Source organism: Dermacentor variabilis, chromosome 2 (genome assembly GCF_050947875.1).
Source record: "Dermacentor variabilis isolate Ectoservices chromosome 2, ASM5094787v1, whole genome shotgun sequence".
Classification (NCBI taxonomy): domain Eukaryota; kingdom Metazoa; phylum Arthropoda; class Arachnida; order Ixodida; family Ixodidae; genus Dermacentor; species Dermacentor variabilis.
Window position 1 is genome coordinate 106,138,013 of NC_134569.1, and position 20,944 is coordinate 106,158,956.

The following is a 20,944-nucleotide window of genomic DNA, read 5'->3' on the forward strand; positions in this document are numbered from 1 at the left end:
AGATGTCTTTCTTTAGAATTCTTTAATGCAGATGTCACACGGCTCGCTTTTGATCGCGATCAAGCCCGATCCGGATCGAATTTCTCGGTCGTGATTGGCTCCTTTGCGCAAGCTGCGCGCAGGAGCCAATCGCAATCGAGAATTACGATCCGGATCGGGCTTGATCGACATCAAGTGTTCGTGTAAGACCGGCAGAAAAATAAATAAAAAATACAGGGAGCCGGTTTCGATTTACACTGAATGAAATCGACTTACGTAACTCTTTTTAAATGCTTACGCGGGCGAAAACAAACGACCTTTTGGTTCATTCAATATTGCAAAAAGCTGGTTTACATAACATGTGTAACTGAGAGCCGTTGGGCGGTTTACAAATGCAATTTGCAACAGGAGTCGATCGTGTCCGACACGTGTTACTTCAACAAGGCTTCCAAAAGTCGGCGTCGTCGTCGGCTAGTTTCGCAGTGCGACGACGCATTCAAATGAGAAACGGTCCCCGCCGGGGAGCGAATTTCGACGGCCGGTAGTTTGGTGGGACGTGTGCACCCATGCAACCTGTTGCGAGCTTGGTCGCCCGCTAATAATGCTCTCCCATCAAGAAAATGGTTCTCCCGGGTCGCTCCTCCCTTCGGCGCCGCATCTTTTAAGTGAGCGCGCCTGGTCTCGTGTGTATACGTACGACTACCTGAAGCATCATCTCCGCTAAAAGCATCCTGCGAACAGCGCGGCGGCGCCGGCGCGCCCGGGTAGCGAGCACTGCCGCCTGCAGCTGCAAAATACACGAACGTATGTAATATGCAAGAGACTATCGTGAGCGCAGGCAGCGGCAGCACGCCCGCCTCTTGCCCAGCAGCCCAGGCAAGCACACCAAGATTGCTCGCTCGGGGCACAGCAGGCTCCGGAGTTTCGCGAACAGTCTGCAGATTGCTTTCCGGCCGCAATAGTGTCGCGTTAACTTCCTCGTTTCTCTTCAGTGAAGCATGCAGCGATACGCGCGGATGTTGATAAATCGGGGAACACAGGAATGGAACGATCCCAACGCTGGGACCAGCAGCAGCACTCCTATCGGCGATTGCTGTTAGCAGCAACCGGCGCGGTGCGATCCGCGTGAAGTCTACATAGCCAGCAGACCTTCAGATTGATATAGCGGGTCCTTGCAGGCTGCAAGTGAAACTGAATCAAAACTCTGCTATAAAACACGGGAGGACCGACGAGAGAAGCAAGTGCGTTGCCGACGAGCCATCAACACCGCCGTGTTAGGCCTAACCGCTAGATCTGGGCAAAAATACTCACCAGAAACTCAATGCTCTCTGTGCAGCTGCTGGGCTCGCGTGGGAAGTCTCGGTAGACGCTTGCGGGATGCACTCGGCGGAGACTAGCACGGTGGCGAGAATAATAGAGGCCACATAAACCGCAGCGGCAATACACGAAATTCAGACGCGAGCGTAGAACGAACGCCGAACAGCGAACGAGAGAGCAAAGCTATCCCAGCATGCCCGACGGCGATACGCGTGGCGACATCTGTGGCTTCGGGGCGAAACACTGCTCGATGATGGCCGCTCGCAGCAACTGTGCTCGTGGTGGGTGTGCGGGTTGTGTGCTAAGCCGCGCGGCTACGTGGCACATTGTGGTTCGTTTCGCGTGTCTCAGGCTGCACAGCGCTGTTTGACATTTTTGCACAGCTGTGGTGTTCTCTCAACTAGCCGAGAATATTGTACATACTGCAAGTGTCTCTCTTGCAGGTTCTCATAGATGCGCTGTTTTTTTAACTGCGATTTGTTGGTGCAGAAACCCATTCAAGATTACTTTGCGTCTATGCGTTCTTGAAAATGTAATTGTGGCCGTTTGGTATGCATAGATAATTCGCCAAGCAGCGATCTCGATGGTAGTATTTTGAGCACGAACGATACGACTCGAAGTAAGAAATATCATGCGATTTTACTTTCAGATGTATTTGGTTGAATCGTTCGAGTACATATACAAACAAGCAAGCGATCTCACGTGCATCAGGCTAGCAACCCTTATCAAGCAGTCGTCAATCGTATGGGTACGCGTCACGTGTAAAATTTGTGTCGCTTTGGGTTTTTCTTTTCTAAAATTTATTTTCTGCTTTTTTTTCGTCCCAAGGTAATTCCTCATACTGCCATTTATAATTAAGGCTGAGTCACGCGACATAATAGTCTTACAAGAAATCACAAATGCCAGATGTATATATAACTCGGGTAACATTAATTAATGTTCCTTGCAACACCAAATTCTGAGGTTACTTCCAAATTAAGCTAAAGTGCGTACTTCTCAAGATGCAAGTTGTAGAGGTGCCGGGACAATGGCACACAGGCAAAATATGAAGTCAAGGCTAGTTGCGTGTATCCACAGGCATTTGCTTGTGTTAGAAAGTGAATTAATGAATTTTATGGTGAAAATGAACCTTGACCCTTCAGCAAAGCAGCCCAATACTCCATCATTAGCCCTTAATGAATACATTCACTGTGTGAAGTTGGCACCTATTAAGGAGGGTGGAAAGGGGATCTGTTGGAGCAGAAGGCAAGCAAGATACAAGTAGTGAATGCAATGCACCATTGCCTGCATTTAGCTGGCATGTAAGCTAAAGATGATCTCAGAAGCATAAAAATGTCTGTGTTAACAACAGCTTACTCAACTATGTAACCAGTTCTGTCGTGGTTAAATACGTAAAATGTGTCGCTTAATATGTACTGGCTTGCAGACACAAGGCGAGCGTGTACTATCCTAAGAACTCGAAATCCTCAGACACAAAATTGTGTATTGCTGCTTCAGCAGCAGATGTTCTCGTAGGATACTGCCTCTGAACCGATGGAAATTTTTGATGGTCTCACAATTGGCATGTCTTCTGTGCGGGATACCTAGTTCACCAGTTGGCATGTTAATTTATTTCCTGCTGAGGTGTGTCATCACACCATGACCCAGCCACTCACAGAGGCAATTGGTCCCAAACTTATTGTCTTCTGTCCAAGATTGTCTAGTAGATCATCGCAGCATTTACCATCAAGAAATGACTAAGTAATGTGTGCAAGCCGTTGTATTTGGCCTATAAGTAAATCCTGTTGCTTAATTGTGCCAATAATTTTGTTAACCCCATCCACCCCTAACTGTCTTTCCCCATGTCCCTTCCCCTGGTACAGCATAGCAGGTTATGAATGCCTGCCTCAGATTGACCTCTTTGCCACTTCATGAATGAATGAACCCGACCTCCATTTTTCCCTCCCCATATTACAATATAGCCATTGCGTGGTTATGGCAGTGATTGTGGCATACTGGGCACAAAGTTGTACATTCGATCCTGGACTGTGATACCTTCATTTCGATGTGGGCAAAGTGCAAAGATCACGCTCGTGTACTGCGCTTTCAGTGCATGTTGACTTGATCAGGAAAGTTCCACTTCAGCCTCTCTCATAGCCGCTCTATTCTTTTGCCATGTTAAATCCCACCGATCAACCGATGTATGTGAATGTCACACAAGGAACAAACTACGCTTACACATATATTTTGTATAATTTATATATTTTACTTCAAATACAGATACACAGACACGTGTTGCTATGCAAAAAGAGTTTTACATAACATTTAATTCCACCATTTTCGCATTCACACATACATACAGTAAGCATTCATTCTTGTCATGAAAGGCGAAACTGCTTCTCCTAGTCAGGTCACGTGTCACTTCATATAAGAGTGTCAGATACAGCCAGTTTGGTGAAGGTAGGAGTAGGCATAACTGCTCTTGAGGAACCAAAAGTATAGTGACTCATGTTCACCAAATGCGTTCATTTTCAATGAGGGTTAGGGACTAAAGGTCCTGTCATCGAGATCTAATGACTACAAGCTACAGACCAGTGGCACGTAAAGGTACCCTGTAATGGTTGCACACACACATGCACACAGAAGATTGCACTACGTATTAATGAGCTAGCTTTAAAGAAGTGAGGTTGTTCTCTCACATTAAGGGAAGCTTGCTGCCTTTTGTTGGCCACCGAACCTGCCGGAGTGCTTGCCTTTATATTAAGGTATCAAATGCAAGTATACTGACACACAGCCTCCACTGAAGTAGCTTCTTCACTTTTGAATTCTAGTATTTGGCGAAAGCTTGTCTGGTTGAGGATGATCAGCTTCCATGCGACAGTGCCTTTTTCACTTAATTATTATGAGCATGATTACCGATTGTGACCTGATTTTTACCATTGCTGTTTTTTCAACACATGACTATAACTTGCACTTGATTTTACATGAACTGCAACCAAATACAAGGAAAAACAGGAAACTGAACTACGAATTTCCATGGTTGAAGAGGCCGCTTAAAGAATGCGGAGCTGTTCCGCTGAAGCATGCACACTGCAGGAGCACTGAAACATTTTCATTCTCTGATTAAAAACTAATCGAAACCTTCCAAAGATCCCTTTAAAAAGTTTGATGCAAGGCTGCCATAGTGAAAATTCTCCACTGTTACTAAATGGGAACAATTCCCGACTGTTGCAAGGGGAGGTGCCAAAATGAATGCATAAGTGCAGTGCCAAATGCATCCTTATTATTGTAGACAAATGATCTGTAAACAAATTAAAGCTAACTAGAACACAGTCTTTCATTTTCACATTTGTTACATTGCGTGACGTCAGCAGTGCTTCGCCTTGCATGCTTAGCCTGGGCCCGTGCCTTTTTTTGCACCTTCAAGTTATTACTTGTGGGAGGTGTTCTATTTTGTACCTTTCTATTTGCATTTCACTTGTTCGTGACAGTAAATCTGCCTTTCTTCCTGCAAACTAACTTAACCACTGCTTATTAGCAGCAGCTGAGCTGAAATTACATAGCAGTGCTCAAGGCTGACGGAATAAATGCTTTCGATAAACCATTAAAGGAAGAGCCATCACACCTCTCAACAAATTTGCCTACCATATTTACTCGTGTCTAAGCCAAGTATTTTTTCTATACAAGCAAAATGAAATTCGTATTTTATTTTTACATAGTTCAACTGCATTACAACAAAGTCGCATCTAATACAAAAATACTTTTGTTATATCCAACATTTGTTATAAGCATATACAGTATACTCCCGTTAGACTCTGGTTAATTAAATTTTTTAGTTAATTCAATCTCGACTGAAAGTCCTGACCAGCGTCCATGCATTTCTATGGGCCCAAACTTTCGTTACTTCAATCCTAAAGTGGCCATGACCAGTCAGCATGCATACGTCTGGCCTCAATAGTGGCCCCTTTAGTGGAAGCGTCTGTCTCGGCGGAGCTTAGGCGACAATGAATGCATTGAAGACATGTAATCTCCCGTCCAAAACATCTATTTTTGGCCTGCCCTGGGAAGATTTTCAAGCAATGACTGTTAGGCACAATCTCTCATTACAGAATTTATCCGTTTCTAACGTGTGCCTCGTTTACCCCCCCCCCCCCCCCAAAAAAATTAGGTCCCTTGCCCATTCTTTCTGATAAAAGATTTCAGCTCTGTGTTTAGGAGCTTTAATGTCATTTATATGTTAGTCTTATACTTTGGACACATAGAAAGTGGGCCCGCATATCATTCGGGTGCGTGTTAGAATTGGGAAAATGCTACCAAATGAATCGGCAGTATGTTTTGGTGTGTTTTTTTCTGCATCTTGTTTAATTCGACCGGCCGGATAATTTGATCAACTTCTTCAGTCCCGTCAGGGTTGAATTAACAGAAGTCAACTGTATTGGTTACACATTGATATCGGCAAAACACACTTTAGCTTTACTTTGTTTTACCCTATAATTCGTTGACCCATGCCATGTTCGTATCGAAGTTCGACAGTATAAAGATGGAGCGGGGACAGTGGACCATGTGTCACTCAGAAAATCACTTTGCCCCCTCGCAAAGCAAGCGATTGCACAATAACTAATATGAGCCATTTCCGTAGCTATTGCAAGATGAAAGCCTTCATTTTGCTTGACCGCATAATTGCTTTTGTGTACTAGGAACTTATTGCATTTTCTGACAAAAGAAAATGTTAGGAACTGGTAAGTAAGAAACATGTAAGTTGTGTTGATGGGGAAGACGAGTGATCATGTAACGCGAGTAAGGTAGGTAATGCACATGTTTTAATGAATAATCTTCCTGACAACAAAAATATGTGCTTTTCTTTTTTTTTCTAACACGGGTGTCTGCTTAGAATTCAAGCCTAATACACGATCAGTGCAGTAATCAAAGCAATAGGTTTTTCAACTGCAAATTACACCTGCAGGAGATGGGCAGAGGAAAGCTGACAATAGAAAAAATTTTACTTTGCAGCTGCAGGTGAACTCTGAGAGTTCTATGAAACCCACAAACAGCAAATTTAAGATACAGTAGAAGCTTGCTAATTTGAACTTCCAAGAGGACCGGAAGTTTATTTGAATAAAACAGTTCGAAATAAGGAGAGCCCCTTTAAATATAGTGCCTGATCAATTCTGCGGTACAGTGTACAATACCAAAACTGTCGCTGGGCTCGGAATGCGAAAGTCTAATCTGTCCACAATCCGTGCACTACATGTGCTTGAAGAAGCCTAGGTTCCATATAAAGTCCTACTGCAATAAGATTGCACTTTGTGTGCCGCCTGCTGTGGGTGTGAGGAAAACCGTGCGAGGGTGAAACCAGAAAGATAGTGTTTTGATGCACGCCGTACTGCAGAGTACCCATTGTTGGAGATGACATGATCAAGCACGCTAGGAAGGAGGTGGGGGTCAGATGAGCGCGTGGTAACGTGAGAAAACGCATGCTGAGAGCTCTTCTTGCTCCTCTTAAGCCGGATGCGAAAGGAGGGCACATGCTGCTCGGCTTGCTCCGGTTGGTATCGACTTCCCGCACGTCTTCCTAATTTTTACCGACATTAAGGTAGATGATGAAGCATCTAAACTTCACCGTTGGCTCGGGTTTGTGTGAGAAGCGGCGCATGGCAGTGTATGATTTTGTTCTATATAACCATTGCATGGTTTCTGGAGTTTGAATTCGCGGGACTATTTCTCTATTCAAATACATAGGACTTGGCCGACACCAACAGAGCAGTTCGAATTATCCGTCAATTCGGATAAAGAGATTTCAAATTATCGAGATTTCGCTGTAGTAGTAGAAATGTAAATGTAGCTATATGTTCAACAAAAATCGTCCGAGAGATATCTGCACACATTTCATCACACCTATCGCATGTTGTCGTGGCTCCTGTACATCTCCTCCCTTCTGAAGAATGTGGCTGTAAAAGTGCCAAAATGTCAATATATGTGTTGTCTTATTTGTTCGTGAGCACAGATTTCTTTCTATGATGGCAATGCAAGTGGGCCTCTTTTTAGAGTACTAAATACTACAACAGGATCTGCCAACAGAAATGGACGTATTATAAGATGCCAGAACTGCCTTGGGCACAGATTAGAAAAAAATCCGAGAAAAGAGAGAACCAACATAAAATTAAGCAACCTCCAAATTCCAAAGGAAGACAGACAAGCCTGGTGGTAAACATCTGGCGCAGCTGACTAGATTTAAAGGAAAACTATGGAACCTGTGTACATTATTAATGCTCAGTGTTGAGAGCCAGTTTGCAAAGAGCAAGACGGGCAGATGCATTTGGCAAAGCACTAGTGCACCGTTTTGGCACCACTGCATGCAACAGTCCCAACGTGTTCCTGCCAAAAGGTCGAAAACCTTAGGGTGGCAGTGCAGACAGGCCAAAGCAGTGGTGATCTATACGTCGCACTGGGGCTGAAGTCTTCAGCAGTCTGACTTGCGGAACAGTGATGAGTCAAAAATGCAGGTGTGGTCTGGCGATGTGACCATGGCGCCTGCCACAGCGCCAGTATCCAAGGCATGCAGTGCAGAGGACAGCTGCAAACTGAGTTCCCGCAGCCGCTGTCCAACCACCGCCAAGTCTGGATCTGGGTGGGTCATGGCGAAAAATGGCGGCATGCCTGCTCGCTGCTGGCTAAGATGCTGGCAGTAGGCGGCAAGCACGGCCTCTAGGTCTTCCTCCTCTCCAGGGCTGTGTTGTCTGCAGAACATAATCAAGTGCTCAAAATTTCCATTCGTTTATTACTAACTTGCTATGGTAGCTCAATGGCTATGGTACTGTGCTGCTAAGGTCAAGGCTGCATGCACGATCCTGGCCATGACGGCCTCGTTTCCATGGGGGCGAAATGCAAAAGTTCTCGTATACACTGACTTAGGTGCATTTTAAAGAATACCAGCTATACAAAATTAATCCCGAGCCCCACTACAGCATGCCTCATAATAAGATTGTGGTCTTGGCATATAACCCCAGAATTATTATGTTTTTTATTTTTTTTTCTCAGTTCTCTTTTTTCTCAGGAGGTCCCAATACAGACTTCGACTATGGGACCTCCTTATGTATACTGCACACATGCAATTTTCTGTATTTCTACCAATAAATAAATTATGAAATTATAGTTACAACTCAATACAGGACTAGTAAGAACTCAGTTTTCCTCCCACACAAGGGACACAAGTGATTTGCTTTCACTACTTCTAAGTCATGCAACCAGTGTTCACTGGAGCTTGTGCGCATAAGATAACAGTATTCAATTCGCCTTTCTTATGCCCACGGCGACATACAACACAGGTTAGCTTACATTGTGGTATTGTAGGTTAGGCTACCGCCTGCCTAGAGAATACAGGCTAGTTAAGTTTTATTAGTCTGAACCAAGACAAAGCAAGTTGTGTCCAATTACGTAAGGTAAGGTTAGGACGGGTGTGTTTCAGATACAGAGCACGAGAGCCAAGGGCATACAAGAGATACAAGCACGAGAGCATCTGACTGCCACGACTGCAAAAGAGGCTCGTTATTGTTTTACGTAGATGTCCCTGTACAGTAGGAAGCTCATGATTTTGTTTAGGAAAAAGTTCAAAACACAGTTTTTCCCACAACAATCTGAACATAAGCAAAGAGAGGTGGCCACATCTGTTGTGTCTGTTGTCTCTGTTCACTGCAAACTGAGACAAAAGCCCACCCGTGCAAGTGCCTGGCCACTTCGGCCCACCGCCGCTCGTTGAGCAGTGCAGCCAGGGTGTCCTCGGGGTCAGCAGATTCAGCACCCTGAGGAGGTGGTGGCGAAAGCCGTTCACTCTCAGTGTCTTCAATAGAACGCAGCACCTCGCTGCGCACGGCCGTCAGCTCTTGGGACAGGTCGGCTAGCTGCCACTGTGGTGCAGCCCAGCCAAGTTGCTCCAGCAGGCGCCGGTAGCCCTCTAGCAGCAGCAGGACCTGTAGCAAAGCATTTACTCATGAAGCGAACCGGCATTATCCTCTCGGGTGAGAGTGCACAGCAAAAACTACTGAAGCAAAGCAGAAACCCCCAATAGGACTGTATGACATGGCAGGCTGTCATCAACCACATTTTTCTATGACTTGTAACTTGAGCCATGTGAAGTGAGCAGTAGTGGTGATTAAAGCAAGTGATAATGACAGACAGTGATGAAGAATGAGAGGTAGAAAGACCATGATGAGAATTGGAGAGGCTAGCCAAGCGAAGTGCCGGTCATGCTGCAACAGGTGATCAGGGCGAAAGATGAAAAGAAAAGTAATAATAAAGAACGCAAGAAAATAATTTGAAAAATTAAAGTCAACATTAAATTGAGAGAATGAGAAACTGCAAAACACGAGTTTGTGAAAGTAACAACAAAACACCTAGGTCTCTTATGGCCTGAGCGCTAATTGGTGAATGGGTAATACAAAGCAAAAAAAGAAGCAGTGGAGAAAAGGTAGGTAAGGAGAGGGAATCAACATGTGCAGCACCTGGGAGCAGTAAATGCAACCATGCGTGGTTGCTATGACAACTATCGTAATTGGACAACACTGATGCCATTCTCATTTACCAGACACTAGTTGTGAGCGAACCAAAAACACCTGTGACATCAACTGGCTGCACCGGAGAGCACAGTTGGTACTACTCAATGTTTCTTGCTCTGTGAATACGACACTGCAGTTTGCTTATTGAGTAAAACTTGCATAATTAATTAACATCAATAAGTCCAAATCAACTCCATAACTTTGGTTGTCCTGCTAGGTCACCAGAGTATTTTAAGGTTGCTTAATTAAAGAGAACCATGAACTAGACAGGTTTGAATACAATCACAGTGTGAGAACATGAAAGAGAGATGAGAGGGCGTACACACAAGCCAGTGATCACATTGTCCCCACCTTTCCTGTCTGCGTCTTTTCTAGAGTCGGAAATTATGCTTCTGACAGTACAGCAGATGGAAAATAAAAGCATTTTTCAACGAACATTCATACAGCACTGCGTAATACTGCGGCATATATAGCAAACTTGTCTCTCATTATTATGTTTGACAGATCAGGCAAGTTGAGATGGCTCTTAGAGCACAAAATGAGTGATGAACAGAAAGCCTGTCTCGTTAATTTTTCAACAGCTTCATGTACTATCATGCTTAATAAGAGCTGCAACACAGACACGCACCCACCAGTTCTTTCAATAAAAGTGACCAGTGCCATTTTTCTTGTAAACAGGGTGCTACCAGTAATCGGAATGGTGTTCGGCAAGTTTTTGTTCCAGCCCTGCCATGCTGCCATATTGGAACTGTATGGCAGCATTGCAACGCCTACAAACACACACACACACACACACACACAAAAGAAAGAAAAATAAAAGGATTCTTGTGTTGTCACTTGTACTGAGCACGACAGTACATTTACAGTAAAATCTCGTTAATTCGAACTCCAAGGGGTCTGCAAGTTTGTTCTAAGAAGTCTGAGTTCAAACTAAGGAGAGTCCATTTATATATAGCACCCTATCAATTGTGCAGTACGGTGCACAATACCAAAAACTGTCACTGCTCGTGAAAAAGTCCATCCTCCATCAACATGCAACAACAAGTGCCGGAAGAACCCTAGGTTCCATATAAAGTCCAAGTGCAATAAGATTGTGCCTCGCGCGCCGTTTACTGTAGGTGCGAGGAAAAACATGGGAGGGTGAGCTGAGGAGGATGGTGGCTTGATGCAGGCCGCCGGGCCCCCATGACATGCTCATTAGCAGGGGAGGTGTCTAAAAGAATCAGAGCTACCAGCCGGAAGTTATCTGCTGCAAATGTAGGCAATTGTACTCTTGTGAAAGAGAAAAATCTGGACATGCTCTGCACTCAAGTGTTCCCTTTAACAGTCGACCACTCTGTACATGAGCACGAAAGAGCATGGATATGCTAAAAACTGAAAACGCAGCTCAGTGCAACAAATTACGAGTGTGAGCCAACGCAAAGCTGTTTTCTCCTTTAATTAGGCAAGTTCATCTTGAAAGTTTTATGTCTAACAGCTTCGTTTGCTACCGTGTTGCATGCCTACCTGTAGTTTCCTCCTCTTGAATAAGCATATTTTATTTAACCTGACACAACTTCCTTATATTTATTTAAAGTGTCTGTGTAGTGTGGTTTCGGGCAAAAAAAGCCTATGGATGCACTTGGTACAAATGGGGAAAAAATATACACAAGCACCCAATTAAGGTGAAGTAATATGTAACAGGTCACACGAAGACATCCGTCAAAACAAAAATGAGAAAGTGAGCAGGTCTTATGAACAGGTTAATATTGGTTATCCAGAGGAGCCAGCAAAAAGTAGAGCAGCTACCGGGCATTATCCATACCTCTAATATTGAGCATAAGGAAATGCATAAGGAAACACATAAAGAAATAAAAAGAAATGTAAAACTGTGAAAGTGACAACATTATGAATACAAAGCACAAAGGAAGCACCATGTGACAACCATTTGATATTGTCTTGTTTACCTCTCAGCATCTGTTACACAAATGAAGCCCTATTTATACTAATACCCCTGCCACACGGGCACCCGCAAGAGACTTCCTAATGGAGATCTACAGCAATGGAGTTGTGGCCGTGGTACATGGCACAATGCGAGCTTTCGACGGGTGCTGCATGAGACAGAAACTGTGCTCCTGTGCTTACTTTCGCGTGCAACTGCTCACATATACAGTCACCGTAGTTTTTGTTTAATGTAATATGTAATCTAATAAATCACAGCGAGAAAGTTTGCTGTATGTTACTGAAAGTCTTGTTTTCCAAGCATAGCTAAGTTGAAAGCAATGCTGGCCACACTGTGCTCTTGCGTTCGTGCACGGCCAGCATCGGTCACATTGTTTGACTGGTGCATTTAGAGTTGTGATTTTGAACTGTGCAATCGTGCGTGTGCATGTGTTTACAGCGAGCTCAACAGCTTCCAAATGAGTAACAAAGCGGATAAACAAACTAAATGGTGGAACGACATTTATCCATGCGGCATGGGGACGCATTGATGTAGAAGGTACAGGTGCTACGTCCTAAAAAACAAATTAAAAGCTCCCATTATGTGGCGTATAAACCAAGGCAACAAAAATAATAATGCTAAAATTTGTCAGTGATCCAGTTACGGCGATCTTATATGCATGGTTTTCTTAGCAGCTGTAGCTATCTGGGCATGAGAGTATTCTATCCAACCGTGATGGTCACTGCCCAACTCCCTTCACCAAAATCTCCATTTAACTTCCCTGGCACAAGGGAGATCGTGTGACATGGAGCGCAACTCCCTTAACATGGAGTTAGCGGGTGCCTGTGTGACAGGGGTATAACACAACCCAACATGAATATACATCTACTTTCCTACATCTCTCACCTTAGGTTTTATTAATCAAGAAATTAACACAAAAACATTTCAAAAAGGCTGTCGCTTTTTCTGTAAGCTGGCATGCATCTAAGCCAGCCCCATCACTCACTTGTATTTAGGAAAACGCATGGTACGTGCTGCAGATATACACAAGCACAGATATGGCATAAGTGCATCCCTACAAATGGGTCAGAAATTTTTGGTCAGTCTATGGTCCATGTAACCAGCCAGCCATCACAATATCACTATGCAATGTTTCTAAGCCTCTAAAGTGGGCCTGGACGCTTAAGTCAAAGCTGGATTCATACATCATGTACAATTGTCTAAGAACAACATATCAACATGCCACTATATCACATTAAAGGCTGCACAAACTATTTGCACAAATTGAAAGCTTCACGTCCACATTACTAACTAGCTGTCTTACAAGATGCCGTAAGATGTGAGACAGCTTAAATTCCAAGTCAAAAGCCATGCAATTAAAAAAAATTTTCACATAAAAAGCATCCTTTCGGCTTAGATGTCTGCTTCACCTTTTTGTTTTATTCATAACGAACAAAAAATTCCTCCCCAGGGCATCATGTGAGAATGTCATTCTCACCACACATATAAGCACTTTCACATGAAATTACAAAGCATGCAAATTCCATGCACTATGAGACCCAATTTAGTGGCATCTTTGGATGGTCATTATTGAGCATGCTAAAGCACTCCCAAAAGCCTACATACAGATAGTAAAAAAAGGGCACTCCGGTACATTTGGATCTATCACTATCATCAACCTGGTTACGCCCACTGCAGGGCAAAGGCCTCTCCCATACTTCTTCAACAACCCCGGTCATGTACTAATAGTGGCCATGTCATCCCTACAAACTTCTTAATCTCATCCGCCCACCTAACTTTCTGCCGCCCCCTGCTACGCTTCCCTTCCCTTAGAATCCAGTCCGTAACCCTTAATGACCATCGGTTATCTTCCCTCCTCATTACATGTCCTGCCCATGCCCATTTCTTTTTCTTGATTTCAACTAAGATGTCATTAACTTGCGTTTGTTCCCTCACCCAATCTGCTCTTTTCTTATCCCTTAACGTTACACCTATCATTCTTCTTTCCATAGCTCGTTGCGTCGTCCTCAATTTGAGTACAACCCTTTTCGTAAGCCTCCAGGTTTCTGCCCCATAGGTGAGTACTGGTAAGACACAGCTATACACTTTTCTCTTGAGGGATAATGGCAACCTGCTGTTTATGATCTGAGAATATCTGCCAAACACACCCCAGCCCATTCTTATTCTTCTGATTATTTCCGTCTCATGATCCGGATCCGCCGTCACTACCTGCCCTAAGTAGATGTATTCCCTTACCACTTCCAGTGCCTCGCTACCTATTGTAAATTGCTGTTCTCTTCCAAGACTGTTAAACATTACTTTAGTTTTCTGCAGATTAATTTTTAGACCCACTCTTCTGCTTTGCCTCTCCAGGTCAGTGAGCATGCATTGCAACTGGTCCCCTGAGTTACTAAGCAAGGCAATATCATCAGCGAATCGCAAGTTACTAAGGTATTCTCCATTAACTTTTATCCCCGATTCTTCCCAATCCAGGTCTCTGAATACCTCCTGTAAACACGCTGTGAATAGCATTGGAGAGATCGTACCTCCCTGCCTGACGCCTTTCTTTATTGGGATTTTGTTGCTTTCTTTATGGAGGACTATGGTGGCTGTGGAGCCACTATAGATATCTTTCAGTATTTTTACATACGGCTCGTCTACACCCTGGTTCCGTAATGCCTCCATGACTGCTGAGGTTTCGACAGAATCAAACGCTTTCTCGTAATCAATGAAAGCTATATATAAGGGTTGGTTATATTCTGCACATTTCTCTATCACCTGATTGATAGTGTGAATATGCTCTATTGTTGAGTAGCCTTTACGGAATCCTGCCTGGTCCTTTGCTTGACAGAAGTCTAAGGTGTTCCTGATTCTATTTCCGATTACCTTAGTAAATAGTTTGTAGGCAACTGACAGTAAGCTGATCGGTCTATAATTTTTCAAGTCTTTGCGTCCCCTTTCTTATGGATTAGGATTATGTTAGCATTCTTCCAAGATTCCGGTACGCTCGAGGTCATGAGGCATTGCGTATACAGGGTGGCCAGTTTCTCTAGAACAATCTGTCCACCATCCTTCAACAAATCTGCTGTTACCTGATCCTCCCCAGCTGCCTTCCCCTTTTGCATATCTTCCAAGGCTTTCTTTACTTCTTCCGGCGTTACCTGTGGGATTTCGAATTCTTCTAGAATATTTTCTCTTCCATTATCGTCATGATTGCCACTGGTACTGTATAAATCTCTATAGAACTCCTCAGCCACTTGAACTATCTCATCCATATTAGTAATGACATTGCCGGCTTTGTCTCTTAACGCATACATCTGATTCTTGCCTATTCCTAGTTTCTTCTTCACTGTTTTTAGGCTTCCTCCGTTCCTGAGAGCCTGTTCAATTCTATCCATATTATAGTTCCTGATGTCCGCTGTCTTACGCTTGTTGATTAACTTAGAAAGTTCTGCCAGTTCTATTCCAGCTGTAGGGTTAGAGGCTTTCATACATTGGCGTTTCTTGATCAGATCTTTCGTCTCCTGCGATAGCTTACTGGTTTCCTGTCTAACAGAGTTACCACCAACTTCCATTGCACACTCCTTAATGATGCCCACAAGATTGTCGTTCATTGCTTCAACACTAAGGTCCTCTTCCTGAGTTAAAGCCGAATACCTGTTCTGTAGCTTGATCTGGAATTCCTCTATTTTCCCTCTTACTGCTAACTCATTGATTGGCTTCTTATGTACCAGTTTCTTCCGTTCCCTCCTCAGGTCTAGGCTAATTCAAATTCTTACTATTTTGTGGTCACTGCAGCGCAACTTGCCGAGCACGTCCACATCTTGTATGATGCCAGGGTTAGTGCAGAGTATGAAGTCTATTTCATTTCTAGTCTCGCCGTTCGGGCTCCTCTACGTCCACTTTCGTCTATCGCGCTTGCGGAAGAAGGTATTCATTATGCGCATATTATTCTGTTCCGCAAACTCTACTAATAACTCTCCCCTGCTATTCCTAGTGCCTATGCCATATTCCCCCACTGCCTTGTCTCCGGCCTGCTTCTTGCCTACCTTGGCATTAAAGTCGCCCATTAGTATAGTGTATTTTGTTTTCACTCTACCCATCGCGAATTCCACGTCTTCATAGAAGCTTTCGGCTTCCTGGTCATCATGACTGGATGTAGGGGCGTAGAACTGTACAACTTTCATTTTGTACCTCTTATTAAGTTTCAAAACAAGACCTGCCACCCTCTCGTTAATGCTATAGAATTCCTGTATGTTACCACCTATATTCTTATTAATCAGGAATCCAACTCCTAGTTCTCGTCTCTCCGCTAAGCCCCGGTAGCACAGGACATGCCCGCTTTTTAGCACTGTATATGCTTCTTTTGGCCTCCTAACTTCACTGAGCCCTATTATATCCCATTTACTGCCCTCTAATTCCTCCAATAGCACTGCTAGACTTGACTCACTAGATAACGTTCTAGCGTTAAACGGTGCCAGGTTCATATTCCAATGGCGGCCTGTCCGGAGCCAGGGATTCTTAGCACCCTCTGCTGCGTCGCAGGTCTGACCGCCGCCGTGGTCAGTTGCTTCGCAGCTGCACGGAACTGAGGGCCGGGGTTTGATTGTTGTGTTCATATAGGAGGTTGTGGCCAAGTACTGCACCAGGGTGGACAATCCTGCTCTGGTGAGGGAGTGCGTTACCAGTTCTGGTCACCAGGATCAGGCCACACTCCAGGCCTGTTTATGCAATTTTATCAACGCGCGGATTTTTCTTTTTTTTTAATCCGGTGGAAAATTGCCGGCACCGGGGATTCGAACCACGGACCTCTTGCATGTGAGGCGGGTGTTTTTCCTCTACGCCACCGCTGCACTCTACGGTACATTTGGATGGTCATTTCCAATTGCTTGACTCCAGATCAGAGTGCCGAAAGGCGCTCCCTGTATTGCTGTCAAAGCAGCTGAGAAATATGGTCAGTTCCTGGTCATGTGACCCCACCTGTTCTTATGGTTGTGCTGAAGGAGGACTCTTCTTCGTTCATATGCTGCCATGTTTCAGACCTAAACCTGTCTCAATGCTGCCGGCACTGGTGGCAGCACTGGCTGCATTACCGGAAGTACCCTCAGCTTTTGCTTCCTTTCCTCTCACTGCTCCAAAAAGCAGCCAGCTGTGCAGTTGGTGCAAGATATCTCCTACTTGGATTCAAAGTGGCCCTGGAATCAGTTCGCTTGAATTCAGAAGATTGTGGTGACCATCTGAAGATGCCATAAGTGAACCATTCAAGTCCACTTCATTACTGCAGCTGACCAAGTTCCAGTCTCTCATGTCAACCCTAATGCTTATGACATCTCCACTCTTTGGTGGAAGCCTCATTATGTTAACACTTGCCCCAAATAACTGGTTTGTGTTACTTGCTATCATACTGTCCTCTTCTTGCTGCCACCCTTTTTCCCTTTCTCTAGAGTCCAACCAACACCACCGACCAAAGCATCTAAACCAGTCAGACATCACAATGAAAGCTTCACTTTAAATATTCATATCACAAGGACTTAACTAATATTCCCTCAACAACTGGCTGATTAATACTACTTTAGAGGAGTATAGAGAGTCACCATAAGGCAGCACCAGAGACCTGAAAGTGTAGCCGGTAGAGTGCACGGCACAGGTCAAGGCGCTGCTCCAGCAGGAGTTCCTGGGAGAGAGATTCACCGAGGGCCTCCAGCTTGGCACCCGAACGCACGGCATCTGCTGCCTCCGCCAGATGCTCCCGCTTCTCCAAGAACGTCTCCCAGTGCTCCTGCTCCTCCAGCACCAGGCATCGCAGACGCTCTGTCACTGCTCCTCCGCGGCCCTGATAGCATGGTGAAAGAAAGAAGAACATGCAATCTGTCTGAGTCAAAGGACAGCCATTCATTATATGAGATGCCAGAACCAGAACAAGCAGAGGCACCATTAAGGCACAAAGCCTTAACTTGTGCTTTGTGACTTTACAGCCTCACATATGGTCTTTCATATGAAGTCATAGGTGGCACCTGTTACAACTGCTTCAGACCTCATATTTTTTTTTCTGATGTGAAATGCTTCAAGAACATGTTTAAAGTACAAATGTATGCCTGCAAATTTCATTCAGTGAAAAATAAATACTTATTTACAAATACTAATTGCCCACTTTCGACTTCTTGGAACTTCATACAAGAGACAGATTGTTTTGAGTGACAGTAGTAAAGTTGCAGTGTTCTTTCACAGATGCTGTTCAAACTAATGGAAACTATGTAGTACTCAAAATACAGAACTTCTGGCTCATGTCATCTAGAGTGCCACTGCTGCCATCTTCACTCAGAGAGAGAGAAACACAAAGTCAATTCTCTTGTCCCTTTGGCTATCATTACCTGATCAATAGGAACATGTTGCATTTTTGTGCCACGTGGATAACACCCCATGTTTGCCGTCACCGCAGAAAATCTCATGCAAATAGGGAAACTCCTGCATGCAAGGAATGCCTACTACCATCTAGTGTGGAAAATTTTAATAAAAGCTATTATACAATATCTACTACCATTTATGTTGGGAAAAAAAAGGAAAAAAGAGATGTGTTCACCAGTGTTGACTTCAAGCATAGACTGTGGTAACAGCTATGCATTTGCTCCCTTTTATGGATGTGGGTAAGGGGCCAAGAAGGTCCATGCCTACACGGAAGAAAGGCTCCGTGGGAACATCGATTGGATGAAGGTGGCCAACATTTTTGCCCCTGGCTTGCTTAATAAATACGTGGGCGAGAAACCATCAGAGATCAAACAAAGTGCTGTTGCCTGACCATTACATGATGATGAGCTGTAGCATGTACAGGTGGCGGAAATGAGAGCAAATGAACACAAAATTCACATGCAGATATGTTGCAGACCCTAAAGCTTGGAAGGCTAAAGTGAAGAAAAAGCTTATTTTTCTGGCATGAGCTACAACTTAAAGGGTCCCTGAACCACTTTTTATGAAAGTGGAGAGAGGCATTTAAAGTGAAAATAGGGTATTTCAGAAATACTTTGCTGCAAAAAGTACTTCGATGCGTTCAGCATCAGTGGAGTTATTGGCAATCAACCACGGCCTCCGCTGTGCTCCCGTTCCTTCTTCAATGCCTTGCACTGTGAAGGCTATGGTGCAGTGGGGCGTGCCCACAACGCTCCGCCCTCTATATGCCACCATGGCGTTCAGTTCAATTTTCATTTTGGATGTTAACATAGACATCACGACTTCCACCTTTGGTGCCTATGACGCGCTAAACATAAGCCAAACTCAGCGAGCCGCAGTGTGCTTAGCTAGTGGCACCCTGCAGCAGCTGCGGTATCTAGGCCATGTGGCTGATCGCAGCTTGATGTCAGCTATCCGCCAATAGCAGCCGTCTAAGGGAATGACAAAATAAAGCATCCGATGACGAAATAAAGCATCCAGAAGAGAGTGAGGACAGGGCCTTCTGTTGAAAAGAGAGCGTTAGAGAGAAAAGTGACTTCACGATCTGCTTGAAAGCTCCACACACCATGTACGTCAGCAAAACTTGGCTGAGATGTTGACAGCAGTGTATGCTATCCGCAGACTATGTTATTTCATCAAGCCCAAGGGATGGTTCAGGGCCCCTTTAAGCTACCAGCTTTACAATGAACAGGGTAGTTGCAAACAAGAGCTAAGTTCATCTGCTTTTCTTTTCCAACAACAACACAGGCAACAGGGCATTTTCAGAATTATTCGATTACTTAGCAGCATGTTAGTCTACCACACAATCATCCTTCATTGCTGGATTCTGTTAACAGCAATAATTAGGGGAGTGCAAATACCGAATAGTTGATTTCAAATTGAATATTGAATAGAATATCAAATATCAGAAAATTTATTACAAACTTTGATGCTTCCAATTTCTGTGCAAAAGACAGTGCTACACATGCTCAGGAGGCTAATCGCATTACTTAACAAGAACCTTGCTAGCTATCAGTAACTTAGGTACATAAGAATCGGTATGTATAGTATGCTCTTTACTCTCATTAAAGGGAACACCAAATTAGTATGCATAGTTCACATACAAAGGTCTGGAAAATATTTTTTTATTGATAGAATGTCTATCAAACAGAATTATCTAAGTGCTTTTTTTCCTTTGAGGCTGAAGAAAATGGCAAAGTTGCACTAAATGCAAATGGGGATTTCAGTTTAATAGTGCTCAATAGAAATCTTCTATTTCTTATAAAATGTTGCTTTCCAGTTTCCTTCCAGAAAACAGGATGGTTTTTCCATCTTTATGGCAGGTAGTTTCTATGGGTCAACCTCAGTTCATTAAGGCCCATCTGCACGACAGACAAAAGTGGGGAAAGCACATGAAGTCATTTGCCATTGCTCGCGCGGGTACTGGTGCTATACACATTGATCATGGTCGATGCCAATCGTAAAGAGTCCTCAAAACGTCAGGAAGCCCATGGCAAGTTCGCGCAACGTTCTCCTCTGTCCCCCTTTCCTTTTTTCCATCTGCAGCCACAGGTCAGTGCGCTGCCACATGATATTTTCAAACCCACCATGTAAATCCAAAGCTAGTCTTGTGACAGGTCGCTCAAAGCTACAAAAAGAGACCATTGTGTGCATACAAATAACATTCGAAACAAGGAGCCACCGAACGGTATTTCTCAAAGATGGCAGCTGTGAACATGCAATGGTCATCCTGTGCACTCACTTTTGTTAGCGAGGCATTTTGTTGGCATTTTGAGGGTTGTGCAACCAATGTGAATAGATCTGCATTAATTCAGTAATTGCAACTTTAGTTGCGAACACCCAACAATGCAGCTTCGATTAGACCTAGCGGCTAGACATGCGCCGGCCCCTGTGATAATGTGCTGCAAGCCGTCGGGGAAAGCTTGTCATTATTATGTTCCTACAGGTGACTCATCAATGATCGGTCACAAGATCACGCTTATGGGTTAGATTGACAGCTGTTGAAGCAGCATTCAGGTCCACGGTCAACCAGCTGGTCACTACCGCGAGCACGTGTACCAAGTTCACCTGTGTACTTGCATGTAAGCAGAAAGCTCCAAACTGCACAAATCTGCATGTGTGAACACTGAACTCGTGCATTCAATGTGATCAGCATGTCTTCCTGTGGCTAATTCGCTTGATCTTCACTCATGCTTCCATGCTTTCCACATGCCCTGCTTTTGTTTTTCCCTCTGTTCAAGTAGCGTTAATG

At 44.2% G+C, this 20,944-nt stretch overlaps 2 protein-coding genes across 6 annotated transcripts in view; both read right to left on the reverse strand.

The window, feature by feature from the left end:
- The window catches only part of LOC142572473 (heterogeneous nuclear ribonucleoprotein K-like), a 63,169-nt gene extending 61,618 nt beyond the window's left edge, over positions 1-1,551 (reverse strand). For 2 of the 4 annotated variants that reach the window (XM_075681623.1, XM_075681619.1), the window contains exon 1: positions 1,291-1,550. The gene's annotated coding sequence lies outside the window, so the exon portion shown is untranslated. Of the gene's footprint in view, positions 1-1,290 lie in introns of all 4 variants that reach the window. The other 2 variants (XM_075681621.1, XM_075681622.1) reach the window with 2 other exon arrangements.
- A 1,965-nt stretch (positions 1,552-3,516) lies between these two features.
- fry (microtubule binding protein furry) overlaps positions 3,517-20,944 on the reverse strand; it is a 43,558-nt gene continuing 26,130 nt past the window's right edge. For both annotated transcript variants that reach the window (XM_075681603.1, XM_075681602.1), the window contains exons 8-10: positions 17,363-17,581; positions 8,989-9,242; positions 3,517-8,012 (exon numbers count right to left, since the gene is read on the reverse strand). In XM_075681603.1, coding sequence (XP_075537718.1) covers positions 7,736-8,012; positions 8,989-9,242; positions 17,363-17,581 — 750 coding nt within the window. In that variant the 3' untranslated portion in view covers positions 3,517-7,735. The remainder of the gene's footprint in view (positions 8,013-8,988; positions 9,243-17,362; positions 17,582-20,944) is intronic.